Source organism: Salvelinus fontinalis, chromosome 9 (assembly GCF_029448725.1).
Source record: "Salvelinus fontinalis isolate EN_2023a chromosome 9, ASM2944872v1, whole genome shotgun sequence".
NCBI lineage: Eukaryota > Metazoa > Chordata > Actinopteri > Salmoniformes > Salmonidae > Salvelinus > Salvelinus fontinalis.
The window spans coordinates 21,131,037-21,143,881 of record NC_074673.1 but is presented as its reverse complement, the minus strand read 5'-3'; the positions used below and the strand labels follow the sequence as shown (position 1 = coordinate 21,143,881).

Genomic DNA, 12,845 nt, shown 5'->3' with positions numbered 1-12,845 from the left:
GCACAGCATCTGCGAGATGTTGGCTGGAGCACACGGGCCAAGACACACATTTTATATTTAATGCAGTTTGAGACAAAACTATCGGTAGAATCGAAAATGTGATGGAAATATATTGAACTTTAGATTTTTATTCAGTACATGAAAACTTAAAGAGAAAAGGTCAATTTTGGGAAAACACCACTGGTGAGAAAATATGCAGATTCTAGAGTATTCACATTTCCATCCAATTGGCGACAGATTGAAATCTATATAGTGAAACAGCAATCTTGCATCTGTCTGATAATAGTCAGGCTAAACTATGGGATTTGTCAAGTAAGACAAAAACAAGTTGATAACTGCTTGATAAGGAACAATGGAGTATTTTTAAATCATAGATGTCAAACTCATTCCATGGAGGGCCAAGTGTCTGGGTTTTCGATCCTCCCTTGTACAGATATGATTGTCACTGATTAGTAAGGAAATCTCCTCACCTGGTTGTCTAGGTCTTAATTGAAAATTAAAAAACAAAGCAGCAGACAGTAGGCCCTCCATGGAATGAGTTTGACACCCCTGTTCTAAATGATCTTCAAAACAAGTCTGTATGCGCAGGGAAATATGTGTAAAGATACATTCTCTGAGAACCACCAGTGTAAGCGAATTGCATATCAGTCATTACGTTTTTTCACCTTCTGCCTATTTGCGCTTGTCTCAGCATTCATGTTGCTTTTGTTACTAAGTGTTAGTGTTTGCAGTATTATGCTGGATATTAAAGTTTACACAAGGATGTGTTCTTAAGGCGGATTATCATAAGAGGTCATAGGTCATAGTCACCCAAATAATAGGTCACTTTTAGTACAATTATGGCATGTTCAGCTTAGAGACTGTCTGCCCATTTGTCCTTGAATCTCTTGGCAAACTGGAGGGGCTCGCGTTTGAGAAAGTCCTCTTCATTAGTTACATAACCAACAATACCACTCTGTATGCATATCTTTTACAAGACAAACTTATAACGTATAAATCCATTGAACAATTTTAATAAGATTGCATAGATTATTTAACACGTCATTGTGTTTGCACGTCATAATAAAAAAGTAATTTAACACACTTTGCACTGTCCACCTCAATTTCAAACGTTGTTATGAGCACAGCCAAACAGCAGAAGTGATGATTCGACTTCCGCTTTACTTTCCTACTGCAGGGCGCCGGTGACAAACTTGCAAGAGTAAATTGATATAGTATAAAAGTAAACAAGTATAAGTGTATTTTTATTTCATCCAAGTTCTCCAACGTTAGCTAGACCTACTAGGCTAGTTCTGCTGTGATAACATTAGTTGTGTCGCGCCAGCGTTAAGGGCCATCCACCAAGCCCATAACTATAGGCTAAATATCTATAAAACGTTTGTGAGCATCCACACTAGAGAAAAGAGGATCGTTTTTCATTCTGCAGTCCTACGTCAATCAACTGATCAATGCATCATACTGCACGCTGCCTATTAATAAAGGTGTTAACAAAACCATTCATGGAGTCTAACGCACAGACACTGGTTCAGACCATTCAATGCAGGGTATGTTCATTGTCATAGTGAAAACTGCAAATAATGCATCGGTGCAACAACGTTATCATAATAACCGGACAAAAGTTAGCACACCAATGTACTTTGTCTCAACAATCCACAGGTACTGCAGGATTGTGTTCCAACTAGGCACCACACCTGACCAACTAAGCTAATTGATCAGTTCAATGACTGCCTAAATTCAACATAACTGGTCTTCCAGGTCAGTTAAATCAAAACATGAAGTGTCCGCGGCACCCAGGACCAGGGTTGCCTACTCCTGCTATAGCCGGTTGTGCATATTACCTAGATATTAGTGCTATAAACTAAAGATTTACCAGTCAAAGTGCAAGAAAAAAAAAAGTTCAGATTATGAAATTGAAGATCTGTACTGCGCGTTCCTCCAGGCTGCGCTGTTGTCCCCATGGCACACAAAGCTTATGTTTTTAGACTGTATTATTATACCTGGTCTACAACACAGTGCAATGAGGATTTTTTATTGTTACCAAGTGAGTACACAATTCTTGTCCATAGGCTGTAATCTGCAGTGATGTAGGCTAATTTGAATAACCTCTCAAATGTCCTGTTTTATTTAATGTCGAAATAACTGCATAGGCCAACAGCCTAGGCCTGATTATGCAACCATTTGGATCAGTTTAGGTCTTTTAACAGTTTAGAAGGTCCAGAAAGGTACATTAGCAGGCCACTCATGATGTATTTTGTCAGAATGTAGCCCAGTGTTAAGATTGGCCTATTGGAAAATATGTGCTTCACCTTTCCAACTCCACAAATTCTTAATGCTGTAGACTACTTTATATTCAGCAAGAGCAAGTGTATATCTCTCATCCAATAGGCTATTAGTAGTTTAAATACAGTTGAAGTCAGAAGTTTACATACACTTAGGTTGGAGTCATTAAAACTATTTTTTCAACCACTCCACAAATTTCTTGTTAACAAACTATAGTTTTGGCAAGTCAGTTAGGACATCTACTTTGCGCATGACACGTAAATTTTCCAACGATTGTTTACAGACAGATTATTTCACTGTATCATAATTCCAGTGGGTCAGAAGCTACATATACTAAGTTGACTGTGCCTTTAAACAGCTTGGAAAATTCCAGAAAATGTCATGACTTTAGAAGCTTCTGATAGGCTAATTGACATAATTTGAGTCAATTGGAGGTGTACCTGTGGATGTATTTCAAGGCCTACCTTCAAACTCAGTGCCTCTTTGCTTGACATCATGGGAAAATCAAAAGAAATCAGCCAAGACCTCAGAAAAAACAATTTGTAGACCTCCACAAGTCTGTTTCGTCCTTAGGAGCAATTTCCAAATGCCTGAAGGTACCACGTTCATCTGTACAAACAATAGTACGCAAATATAAAACACCATGGGACCACACAGCCGTCATACCGCTCAGGAAGGAGACGCGTTCTGTCTCCTAGAGATGAACGTACTTTGATGCGAAAAGTGCAAATCAATCCCAGAACAACAAAGGACCTTGTGAAGATGCTGGAGGAAACAAGTACAAAAGTAACTATATCCACAGTGAAACAAGTCCTATATCAACATAACCTGAAAGGCCGCTCAGCAAAGAAGAAGCCACTGCTCCAAAACTGCCATAAAAAAGCCAGACTACGGTTTGCAACTGCACATGGGGACAAAGAGCGTACTTTTTGGAGAAATATCTTCTGGTCTGATGAAACAAAAATAGAACTGTTTGGCCATAATGACCATTGTTATGTTTGGAGGAAAAAGGGGGAGGCTTGCAAGCCGAAGAACACCATCCCAACCGTGAAGCACGGGGGTGGCAGCATCATGTTGTGGGGGTACTTTGCTGCAAGATGGACTGGTGCACTTCACAAAATAGATGGCATCATGAGCAAGGAAAAGTATGTGGATATATTGAAGCAACATCTCAAGACAGTCAGGAAGTTAAAGCTTGGTTGCAAATGGGTCTTCCAAATGGACAATGACCCCAAGCATACTTCCAAAGTTGTGGCAAAATGGCTTAAGGACAACAAAGTCAAGGTATTGGAGTGGCCATCACAAAGCTCTGACCTCAATTTTTGGGTAGAACTAAAAAAGCTTGTGCAAGCAAGGAGGCCTACAAACCTGACTCAGTTACACCAACTCTGTCAGGAGGAATGGCCCAAAATTCACCCAACTTATTGTGGGGAGCTTGTGGAAGGCTACCCGAAATATTTGACCCAAGTTAAACAATTGAAAAGGCAATGCTACCAAATACTTACTGAGTGTATGTCAACTTCTTACCCACTGGGAATGTCATGAAATAAATAAAAGCTGAAATAAATCACTATTCTGACATTTCACATTCTTAAAATAAAGTGGTGATCCTAACTGACCCAAGACAGGGAATTGTTACTAGGATTAAATGTCAGGAATTGTGAAAAATTGAGTTTAAATGTATTTGGCTAAAGTGCATGTAAACTTACGACTTCAACTGTAAGTGTCCAACAAGCTTTTGTAGTCTTGCTTTTCCTGGGACTCCACAAGATTTAAGAGGAACAGCCATGGCAGCAGAGAGGCCAGGTGCGTAATTGCGCAACAGAACAAAGACAGACAGGCTTGGGATGTAGACTATAGCCTAAATTAGAAGCAAATGCATATTAGCCCATAATTCATAAGCTCAATACTGCAGTGAATATATCCCGTAAAATGTACACAAAATATATATTTTTTTATCAGATAACAAAATCATAGGTAGCCTACACTGTGTGCTCCCGAGGATGCGCTGAGTGCCCTGCCTCCCAGTCCCCTGGTACCAGCTTGAAAAGCTACCCTATAGTTTCAGCTTTTTAGGGACAAGAAATGTAGCCTACAACACAATGTAATGAAGAATGTTATTGTTTTCAAGTGAGCACAAAACTCTAGTCTAGGCAGTAGACTGCAGTGAAAAGCCTATGTCATTTGAATAACTGCTCAAAGGCCTGGCGTTTTGAATGAATATTAATTTCGAATTGATTGCATCTAGCCTGCCTGATTGGACAATCATTTGGATCAATTGTTTTTTTTCCTCAAATGTTTAGCCTTTAAGGTTCAAGCACATTAGCAGGCCATCAATATGGGGTATTTTTTCAGGATTGATCAGCTTACAGAAACATGCTAATGCAGGGATCTCTAGTGGCGCGCATACACATTATGATAATGTGGAGGAAGTTTGGCTTCAGTGTTTAAAAGCGTTTGAAAATGAAGTGGATGCTATTAGAGATTGGTATTCAGAGCACTACGTAACCTACGTAATGCAGAGGCTATGTCACATGACATTTCTGGTACAATTCCAAAACATCTAAACAATGACTCCTTTTGCGAAAAGTCTACTAAACAAGAGTTAATTGAATGTTTTTCAAGAATGTAAAACTGTATACAATAAGTCCCCACTATACCTAGAGTACTCAAACATGGAACTTGTAGGTAAGTGAAGTGCAAACTGTCACATCCTGCAGTCACATCCTGGTCTTCAGGGGGTCCTGAGTGCTTAGGGGGTAGTGGCTAGAGGCTATTTCTGGACTGGACCACAGCTGTGCCCTGTTGTCACTTGGCCTTGCTTGGGGCCGTGCTGAGGGCCTAAGGGGTAGTGGATAGGGTTAGGGATTGTTTCTGGGCCGGACAACAGCTGTGTGGGTCCTGCCTAGGGTCACATCTTGGCCTTGAGAGGGACCATACCAAGAGTCTTTAGGAAGGACTCCAAGGTAGACAGGTACTCCTGGGGGTGTCGTCTCAGGTGACCTGCATGTGTTGACTCCTCCCACTTCCTGTCTGTCACCGCCATCCCTCGTTTTCTCCAGTAGGCGATGATCTCCTCCATGCCCTCCGGGTCGCACAGTGCGTCGTTCTGGCAGAAGAAGACGAGGGCGGGTGCGGTGACAGGGTTATTCGAGAAGACATCAATGCCGTTGTTGAAATAGTCGACTGTGTGGTGTTTGAAGGCTCTGAAGTAGAGCATACTGGCCCATTTCACCTGGCTCTCCAGCCAGGGGAACAGGCTCTTACCTAGACCTGAGGAGATAATGACAAAATGTAGTGAACAAAAAATATATAAACGCAACATGTAAAGTGTTTGTCCTACGGTTCAAGAATTTTTCCACACGCACAAATAGTTTCTCTCAAATTATGTGCAGAAATTTGTTTACATCCCTTTTAGTGAACATTTCTCATTTGCCAAGATAATCCATCCACCTGACAGGTGTGGCATATCAGGAAGCTGATTAAATAGAATGATCATTACACAGGTGCACCTTGTGCTGGGGACAAAAGGCCACTGAAATGTGCAGTTGTCACAACAATGCCATAGATGTCTCAAGTTGAGGGAGTGTGCAATTGGCATGCTGACTCCAGGGATGTCCACCAGGGCTGTTGCCAGATAAATTAACATTAAATTCTCTACCATAAACCATCTCCAACATCGTTTTAGAGAATTTGGCAGTACATCCAACCGGCCTCATAACCGCAGACCACGCATAACCACTCCAGCCCAGGACCTCCACATTCGGTTTCCATACCTGCGGGATCGTCTGAGACCAGCCACCCGGACAGGTGATGAAACTGAGGAGTACTTCTGTCTGTAATAAAGCCCTTTTGTGGGGAAAAACTCATTTGGATTGGCTGGGCCTGGCTCCCAAGAGGGTGGGCCTATGCCCGCCCAGTCATGTGAAATCCATAGACTTGGGCCTAATTAATTAATTTCAATTGTCTGATTTCCTTTTATGAACTAACTCAGTAAAATCATTGAAATTGTTGCGTTTATATTTTTGTTCAGTATAAATGTCCTGAGGATAAAGGACAACATCAGCTCACTGGTTAGCTTTATAACCTCTAACCAGGCTATACTAGACAATGCTAGGCTGTCAGATGTGTTACACCTGGTCGGTATCCGCTCACCCCTGTCCCCCAGACTCACCTGTAGCCATCCTCTCCAGTGAGCCCAACACAAGGCTGTCATAGATGTGGCCTCTGATCCTCTGAGTGAAGCCACAGTACTTCTGTGTGTCGCGGGACACATGCACCAACAGCTGGGTGAAGGTGTACCCTCCTATGGAGAAGGCGTGCACGAGCAGGGGGCGTGACACAAAGAGGTCACTCTGCAGGAGATCTAGTACCCTCGCCCCGTAGTCCAGGCCCCAGCGAGGCCACAGGAACTGACTCACCTAGGGTAGAGGAGAGGGGATATGAGAGGTATTTTAGAGAAAAAGGAGACCATAGAGAGGAGCATTCTAAACAGAATGTTTAAATGGTTACAGCTTTTCCACCCATGAACGTTGTCCCTTCCTCACCGCACTCTCCACTATGAGCACGTCAAAGCCTGTACGGAAGTAGATCTCACAGTACTTGGCCACAGCCTGAGGTCGCGACCCCAACCAGGGCAGCATCAGCAGCAGGGGCTTGGTTGGGGCAGAGGTAAGGGCTAGGGATGGAGAGGTACTGGCTGCATTGTTCAGGGCAGACAGAGGGCCAGGGGAGGGTTTAGGTGAGGCTGTGTCATTCAGGTACAAGGTGATGGTCTTGCTGATGCGGTGAACGGTGACCCTACGGGCTTGCATGGTGACAGCAGGGATTCAGAGTGCAGGGTTAGGGAGCCTGGAGGTGAGGCAACTGTGGTGAAGGCTTTGGCCTGGAAGGGGAAGAAAAATATTTTGCAGACAGATTTGCTGTTTAAACATGCAACATTACAGATAGGGTTTGAAAGTATAAGGACCTTATCATTCATAAAGGGGGAAATTATATATATTCAACTGATACACACCTTTATAGGGTTAGGTTTCCCACACTTCCATATTACAGCGGTTGTTCACAGAAAACAGACAGAAGACCGAGTGGACTAGCTACCTATGCTAATTAGCTATCTGCATCTCCGAACACGTGTGTAAACGGAAGACGGACGCCCGAAGCGTGTTGTCACTGAAAAATACTGTTGGTTGCAACGGCATTAAAACAGTGTACTTACATTTGGGCAGTGGTGGAAAAGATGCCTTAATAGAAAACAACTCAAGTAAAAGTCACCCAGTAAAATACTACTGAAGTAAAACTCTTAAAGTATTTGGTTTTAAATATACTTAAGTATCAAAAGTAAAAGTATAAATCATTTCAAGTTCCTTATATTTAGCAAACTAGACGGCAAAATGTAATTTGTTTTAATGATGGATAAAGCATTTGTGTTTAGTGAGTCCGTCAGAGCAGAGGCAGTAGGGATGTTCGACAAGTGTGTGAATTGGACCATTTCTGTCAAAATGTAATGAGTACTTTTGGGTATCATGGAAAATGTATGGAGTAAAAAGTACTTGATTTTCTTTAGGAATGTAGGTTAGTAAAAGTTGCCAAAAAATATTAATAGTAAAGATTCCTCAAAAACGACTTAGTAGTACTTTATTTTTACACCACTGCATTTGGGAAATGATTTTGATGAGATATTTAGATGGTGCATTTGACTGTTTTGTCTTCTAGAGCCAATTCGCCTTTAAACGGAACACGTAATGTCCTTGGACTATAAGGAGCAACGTTAGGCTCCTTTAGTCCATTATTGGGCTAGTCGTAGCCTACAACATTCTGCCTTCATCCTAAAGTTCAGTCATTAGCTCCGCCCACCACTGACTCTTGTGAACTACAATCCCGACGCTGTGTTTTAATGTTTAGAAACGTCAATAATCATTGCTTGTAATATGGCTTTCCAAACATATGGCCCTTATCTTTCAGCGAGAAATAATCCTTCAGATAAATATATACACACACACACTCACTGTACTGTAGCCGTTTTGCACAGATCCATATAGCTATTAGTTCCTCAAACTACACTTTGCTACACTTCCAGAGTTAGCTTACACGCAGGTGTTCGGAGCATACTAGATAACTAATTTTTTTAAAATCTATACATTTTTTCCTCACTGATATGAAATAAACTCCGTATGCATCCAAAACCGTGAGGCAAAGGACGCGTGTTAGTGTTCAGACTGAACTGTTAAGAGCCCCGATGCTCAATGTGTCTGAGAGTCAGGGGGAAATCGTACCCCTGACTTTCTCAAGAACACAGTCATTATGTGCAAACACAACCAAAGGTTAGCTGATATAATTTTTAAAAAGCTGGTAGCTGGCCAAATGAACGAAAATGGATCGTTCCATATTTTTAAAAGGCATGATAATGGTCAATGTGGCAGAGATTAATTCAATAACTCAAAAAAACACTTTAAATCGTATGATCAAGCGGTCAAACTGGCAAAACTAAGTTAACTAGTTATCTTACTATCGGTAGTTAGCGGGCTAGCTGCCTATGTTGCAAAAGGCTATATATCATATCATGTATACAGCATTGACATCAACACTTAGTAATGTTACTAGCTAGCTATCATAAGAACTTTCCTTACCTGTGAAAACGTATTTGAAAAAGTACTAAGAGACATGTCACAAACCCACACAAAAGGGGTTATATATCAGACAACCCGGTGAAATCGTGCCTAGATCCGAATGGGGGCGCTGATGGTTAGACCATTTTAAACAACGAGCTAGTGATGGGCATTCCGGCTCTTTAGTGAGCAGGCTCGTTCGGCTCAGCTCACCTAAAAGAGCCGGCTCTTTTGGCTCCCAAACGGCTCTTTAAAAAAAATATGTTTTGTATTTTTCAAGTCAAACAGTTTGCGATAGTTTGACTGATTGGTGTTAAAACATTTCTAATTAAATTATTAAATGAAATCATACTCGACCTTAACCACAATGTATTTTAAAATGCATTGGTTTGTTATGAAAAAAAATGCTATTAAACATTTATATTTAAAGTATAACTTTTTAATGTATATAAACAAAGTGCATTTAAATGTAACCATTCAAAACTAATACAATCTGAAAAGCATAATAGAATATTGCACTATATCAAAGAAAAAGTGGAAAACTGCAGCATCCCACAAATTGAAATAAATGTAAAAAATAAGGATGCTATTACACATGTGCATTTAAAGTATACGTTTTTTAATGTAAATAAACAAAGTGCATATAAATGCAAGAATTCAAAACGAATACAATCTGAACATCATAATAGAATATTGCACCATATCAAAGAAAAATAAATAACAATGTGCAAAACTGCTGCATCCCACTTAAAACAGTAAACGTCCCTCTTTTCTCGCTCTTCTTTATTGCCATGTTATAACCAGCAGCACACAGCAATGCTGACCATATTTTGCTTTTATGAGAGATTTGCATTCAGAATTGCAAGCTGCCTCACATTCGAGGGGCTGATGCGGTTTCTTCTCAGTAATTGTTTGTCCCTTTTTTGAGAAGACCCTCTCAGAGGGAACGGATGTGGCCACAATGCAGTCTCCCTGTCATGACTTTAGTAAGCCGTGGGTAGACAGAGGCCTTGTTCTTCCACCAGCTCAGAGGATCTGCAGATCTTTGGAGGGGCTCCTCCAAATAGGATCGGACCTCCATTATGGCATCTGCTGAGGGATTCCTTCATGCTGCATCCCCAGTTGCTCTCTCGTCAAACAGCATCCATTAGTTATTTGAAGAAGTTAATTCTATTCATTTAAATCTTTTGATTATTCAGATCTTTTTTTTATATATATATATATATATATATATATATATATATATATATATATATATATATATATATATATATATATATATATATATATATATATATATATATATATATATATAGATTCGGCTCTTCTGATATGCGAGTCGGCTCGCGAACGACCCATCACTACAACGAGCTACATAACCCATTATGCATGCTGTGGTTATATGAGCACTCTAATTTTTATCCAAACAAAGCCCCTTGTATTTGCCTCGAATAGTTCAATTAAGCCTGGCTGGCGCGCGACCCACGTGACTACGTCAGGACAACTTCGAGAGCTGGTGTAAAATGGAACGCCAAAAAAGATACATTTGACGCATCAAATAACACAGCTCTATTATAGAATGTTGTGTGTTATGAATTTGTACGTACAAACCAAGCGCCACCACTACTATCAGCAGCACAGCCGGTGAAATCGTGCCTACATAAAAATGGGGGCGCTGATGGTTAGCGAATTTAAACAACGAGCTACATAACCCATTATTCATGCCGTGGTTATATGAGCACTCTAATTTTGATCCAAACAAAGCCCCTTGTAATTTGCCTTGAATAGTTCAATTAAACCTGGCTGACACGTGACTACGTCAGGACACCTTCGAGAGCTGGTGTAATATGGAACGCCAAAAAAGATACACGTCAAATAACACAGCTCTATTATAGAATGTTGTGTGTTCTGAATTTGAACGTGCAAACCAAGCGCCACCACTACTATCAGTAACACTGTCAAAGCTGTACAAAAATGTTTGCAAACAAGCAAACACCGGCCACGAACGATGTGTTTACAATACCGCGTTGGTAATAAAGCATTATTTGTTCGACCGCAACTCCTGGGTTAGCTAGCTAGCTTTAGTTTGGTACCTAGCTAGCACCAATAGAACCAGACTGAAAACAATGACCAGTAGAAACTGCAGTCCTTTTCATTATTCTTAGCAATGATTTAGGAATCATTGTGAGTAAGTATTAGCTAGATAGCAACTAGTTGTTCGCCTATTGAAATTGAACTCCTGCTCATGAAAATAAATAGCTAGCCAGCTACTTATTAACCCCGTTGACTAAAGATAACGTTATAAGCAGCCAGCTAGCTTCATCTGGCTAGTGAAGCTCGACCGGACCGGGTTATGTGTTGTGAGGCTAGCCACAATAAGGATTAGGCACAATAGTGTAATTTGCGGTTTCCCTTCAAAATACAAGTAAAAGTGATGCCGAAGGTTACAATTGGTGTAATCATGCCATATTTAAACTAGATCATGTTAAACAAGATTGGAATGTGAAGCAATGAATGCAATGGGTTATCAATCTACTCCGTGACACGCACAGAGCACAACTGTGAAGAGTTTACGCAAATATTAGCGTAGTAGCTCTTATCGTGTGACTGTGAAAGTACCTCCCAAATCAGCATATTGTGTGTATTGACATTCATATTGCGCTTTACAGCTTTACCTGTTGACACGGAACCCAAACCGGCTGCGCGCGTGCGCTATCGTGCATAAATGTATTTTGTCCCCCCACACCAAACGCGATCACGACACGCAGGTTAAAATATCAAAACAAACTCTGAACCAATGACATTAATTTGGGGACAGGTCGAAAAGCATTAAACATGTATGGCAATTTAGCTAGTTAGCTTGCACTTGCTAGCTAAAGTTAATTTGTCCTATTTAGCTAGCTTGCTGTTACTAGCTAATTTGTCCTGGGATATAAACATTGAGTTGTTATTTTACCTGAACTGCACAAGGTCCTCTACTCCGACAAATTAATCCACACATAAAACGGCCAACCAAAACTTTTCTATTCATCTCTCCTCCTTCCAGGCTTTTTCATCTTTGAATTTATATGGTGATCGCATCTAAACTTTTATAGTATTACCACGACTACCGGCAAAACAGTTTGTCTTTCAATCACGTGGGTATAACCAATGAGGAGATGGCACGTGGGTACCTGCTTCTGTAAACCAATGAGGAGATGGGAGAGGCAGGACTTTCAGCGCGATCTGCGTCAGAAATAGGAATGACTTCTATTTTAGCCCTTGGCCTCGCAGACGCTCGTTGGCGCGCGAGCAGTGTGGGTGCAATAATAAAATCATCAACATTTATTTTGCGACGTTCGCGCACGTGACATGTCCGGTCTGGTCAGCATGTAATAAGGATTGAGGATCAATGAAATAGGGTATCAGTCTACTCAATACCCAAAATACTACCAACTTCCGGCGCCGAGCGAGATGGCTGCCTCACTTCGCGTTCCTTGGAAAATATGCAGTATTTTGTTTTTCTATGTGTTATTTCTTACATTGGTACCCCGGGTGATCTTAGATTTCATTACATACAGCCGGGAGGAACTACTGAATATACGATTAACGTCAACTAACCACCGTTCCTACCAGGAATATGACTTTCCCGAAACGGATCCAGTGTCTTGCCTTCCACCCAATACAATGGACCTGATCCCAGCCGGCGAAGCTACACGACGCCGAAAAAGGGGCAAACGTAGCGGTCTCCTGGTCAGGCTTCGGAGACGAGCACATCGCGCTCCACTCCCTAGCATACTACTCGCCAATGTCCAGTCTCTTGACAATAAGGTCGATGAAATCCGAGCACGGGTAACATTCCAGAGAGACATCAGGGATTGCAACGTGCTCTGCTTCACGGAAACATGGCTAACTGAAAAGACGCTAACGGAGTCGGTGCAGCCAGCTGGTTTCTTCACGCATCGCGCAGACAGAAAC

At 41.3% G+C, this 12,845-nt stretch overlaps 1 protein-coding gene across 2 annotated transcripts; it reads right to left on the bottom strand.

Moving 5' to 3' along the window:
* Positions 1 to 997: 997 nt before the first annotated feature.
* Positions 998 to 12,138, bottom strand: LOC129862262 (uncharacterized). 2 transcript variants are annotated; one of them, XM_055933747.1, is made up of 4 exons: positions 11,845 to 12,138; positions 6,828 to 7,165; positions 6,455 to 6,701; positions 998 to 5,553 (listed from the first exon to the last, which is right to left on the bottom strand). In XM_055933747.1, exons 2-4 carry the CDS (start codon positions 7,092 to 7,094, stop codon positions 5,192 to 5,194), a joined length of 876 nt encoding a protein of 291 aa, XP_055789722.1. In that variant the 5' UTR covers positions 7,095 to 7,165; positions 11,845 to 12,138; the 3' UTR covers positions 998 to 5,191. The 2 variants fall into 2 exon arrangements, with proteins under 2 accessions (XP_055789722.1, XP_055789723.1); XM_055933748.1 differs by lacking the exon at positions 11,845 to 12,138 and adding an exon at positions 8,910 to 10,112.
* Between the last annotated feature and the right edge of the window lie 707 nt (positions 12,139 to 12,845).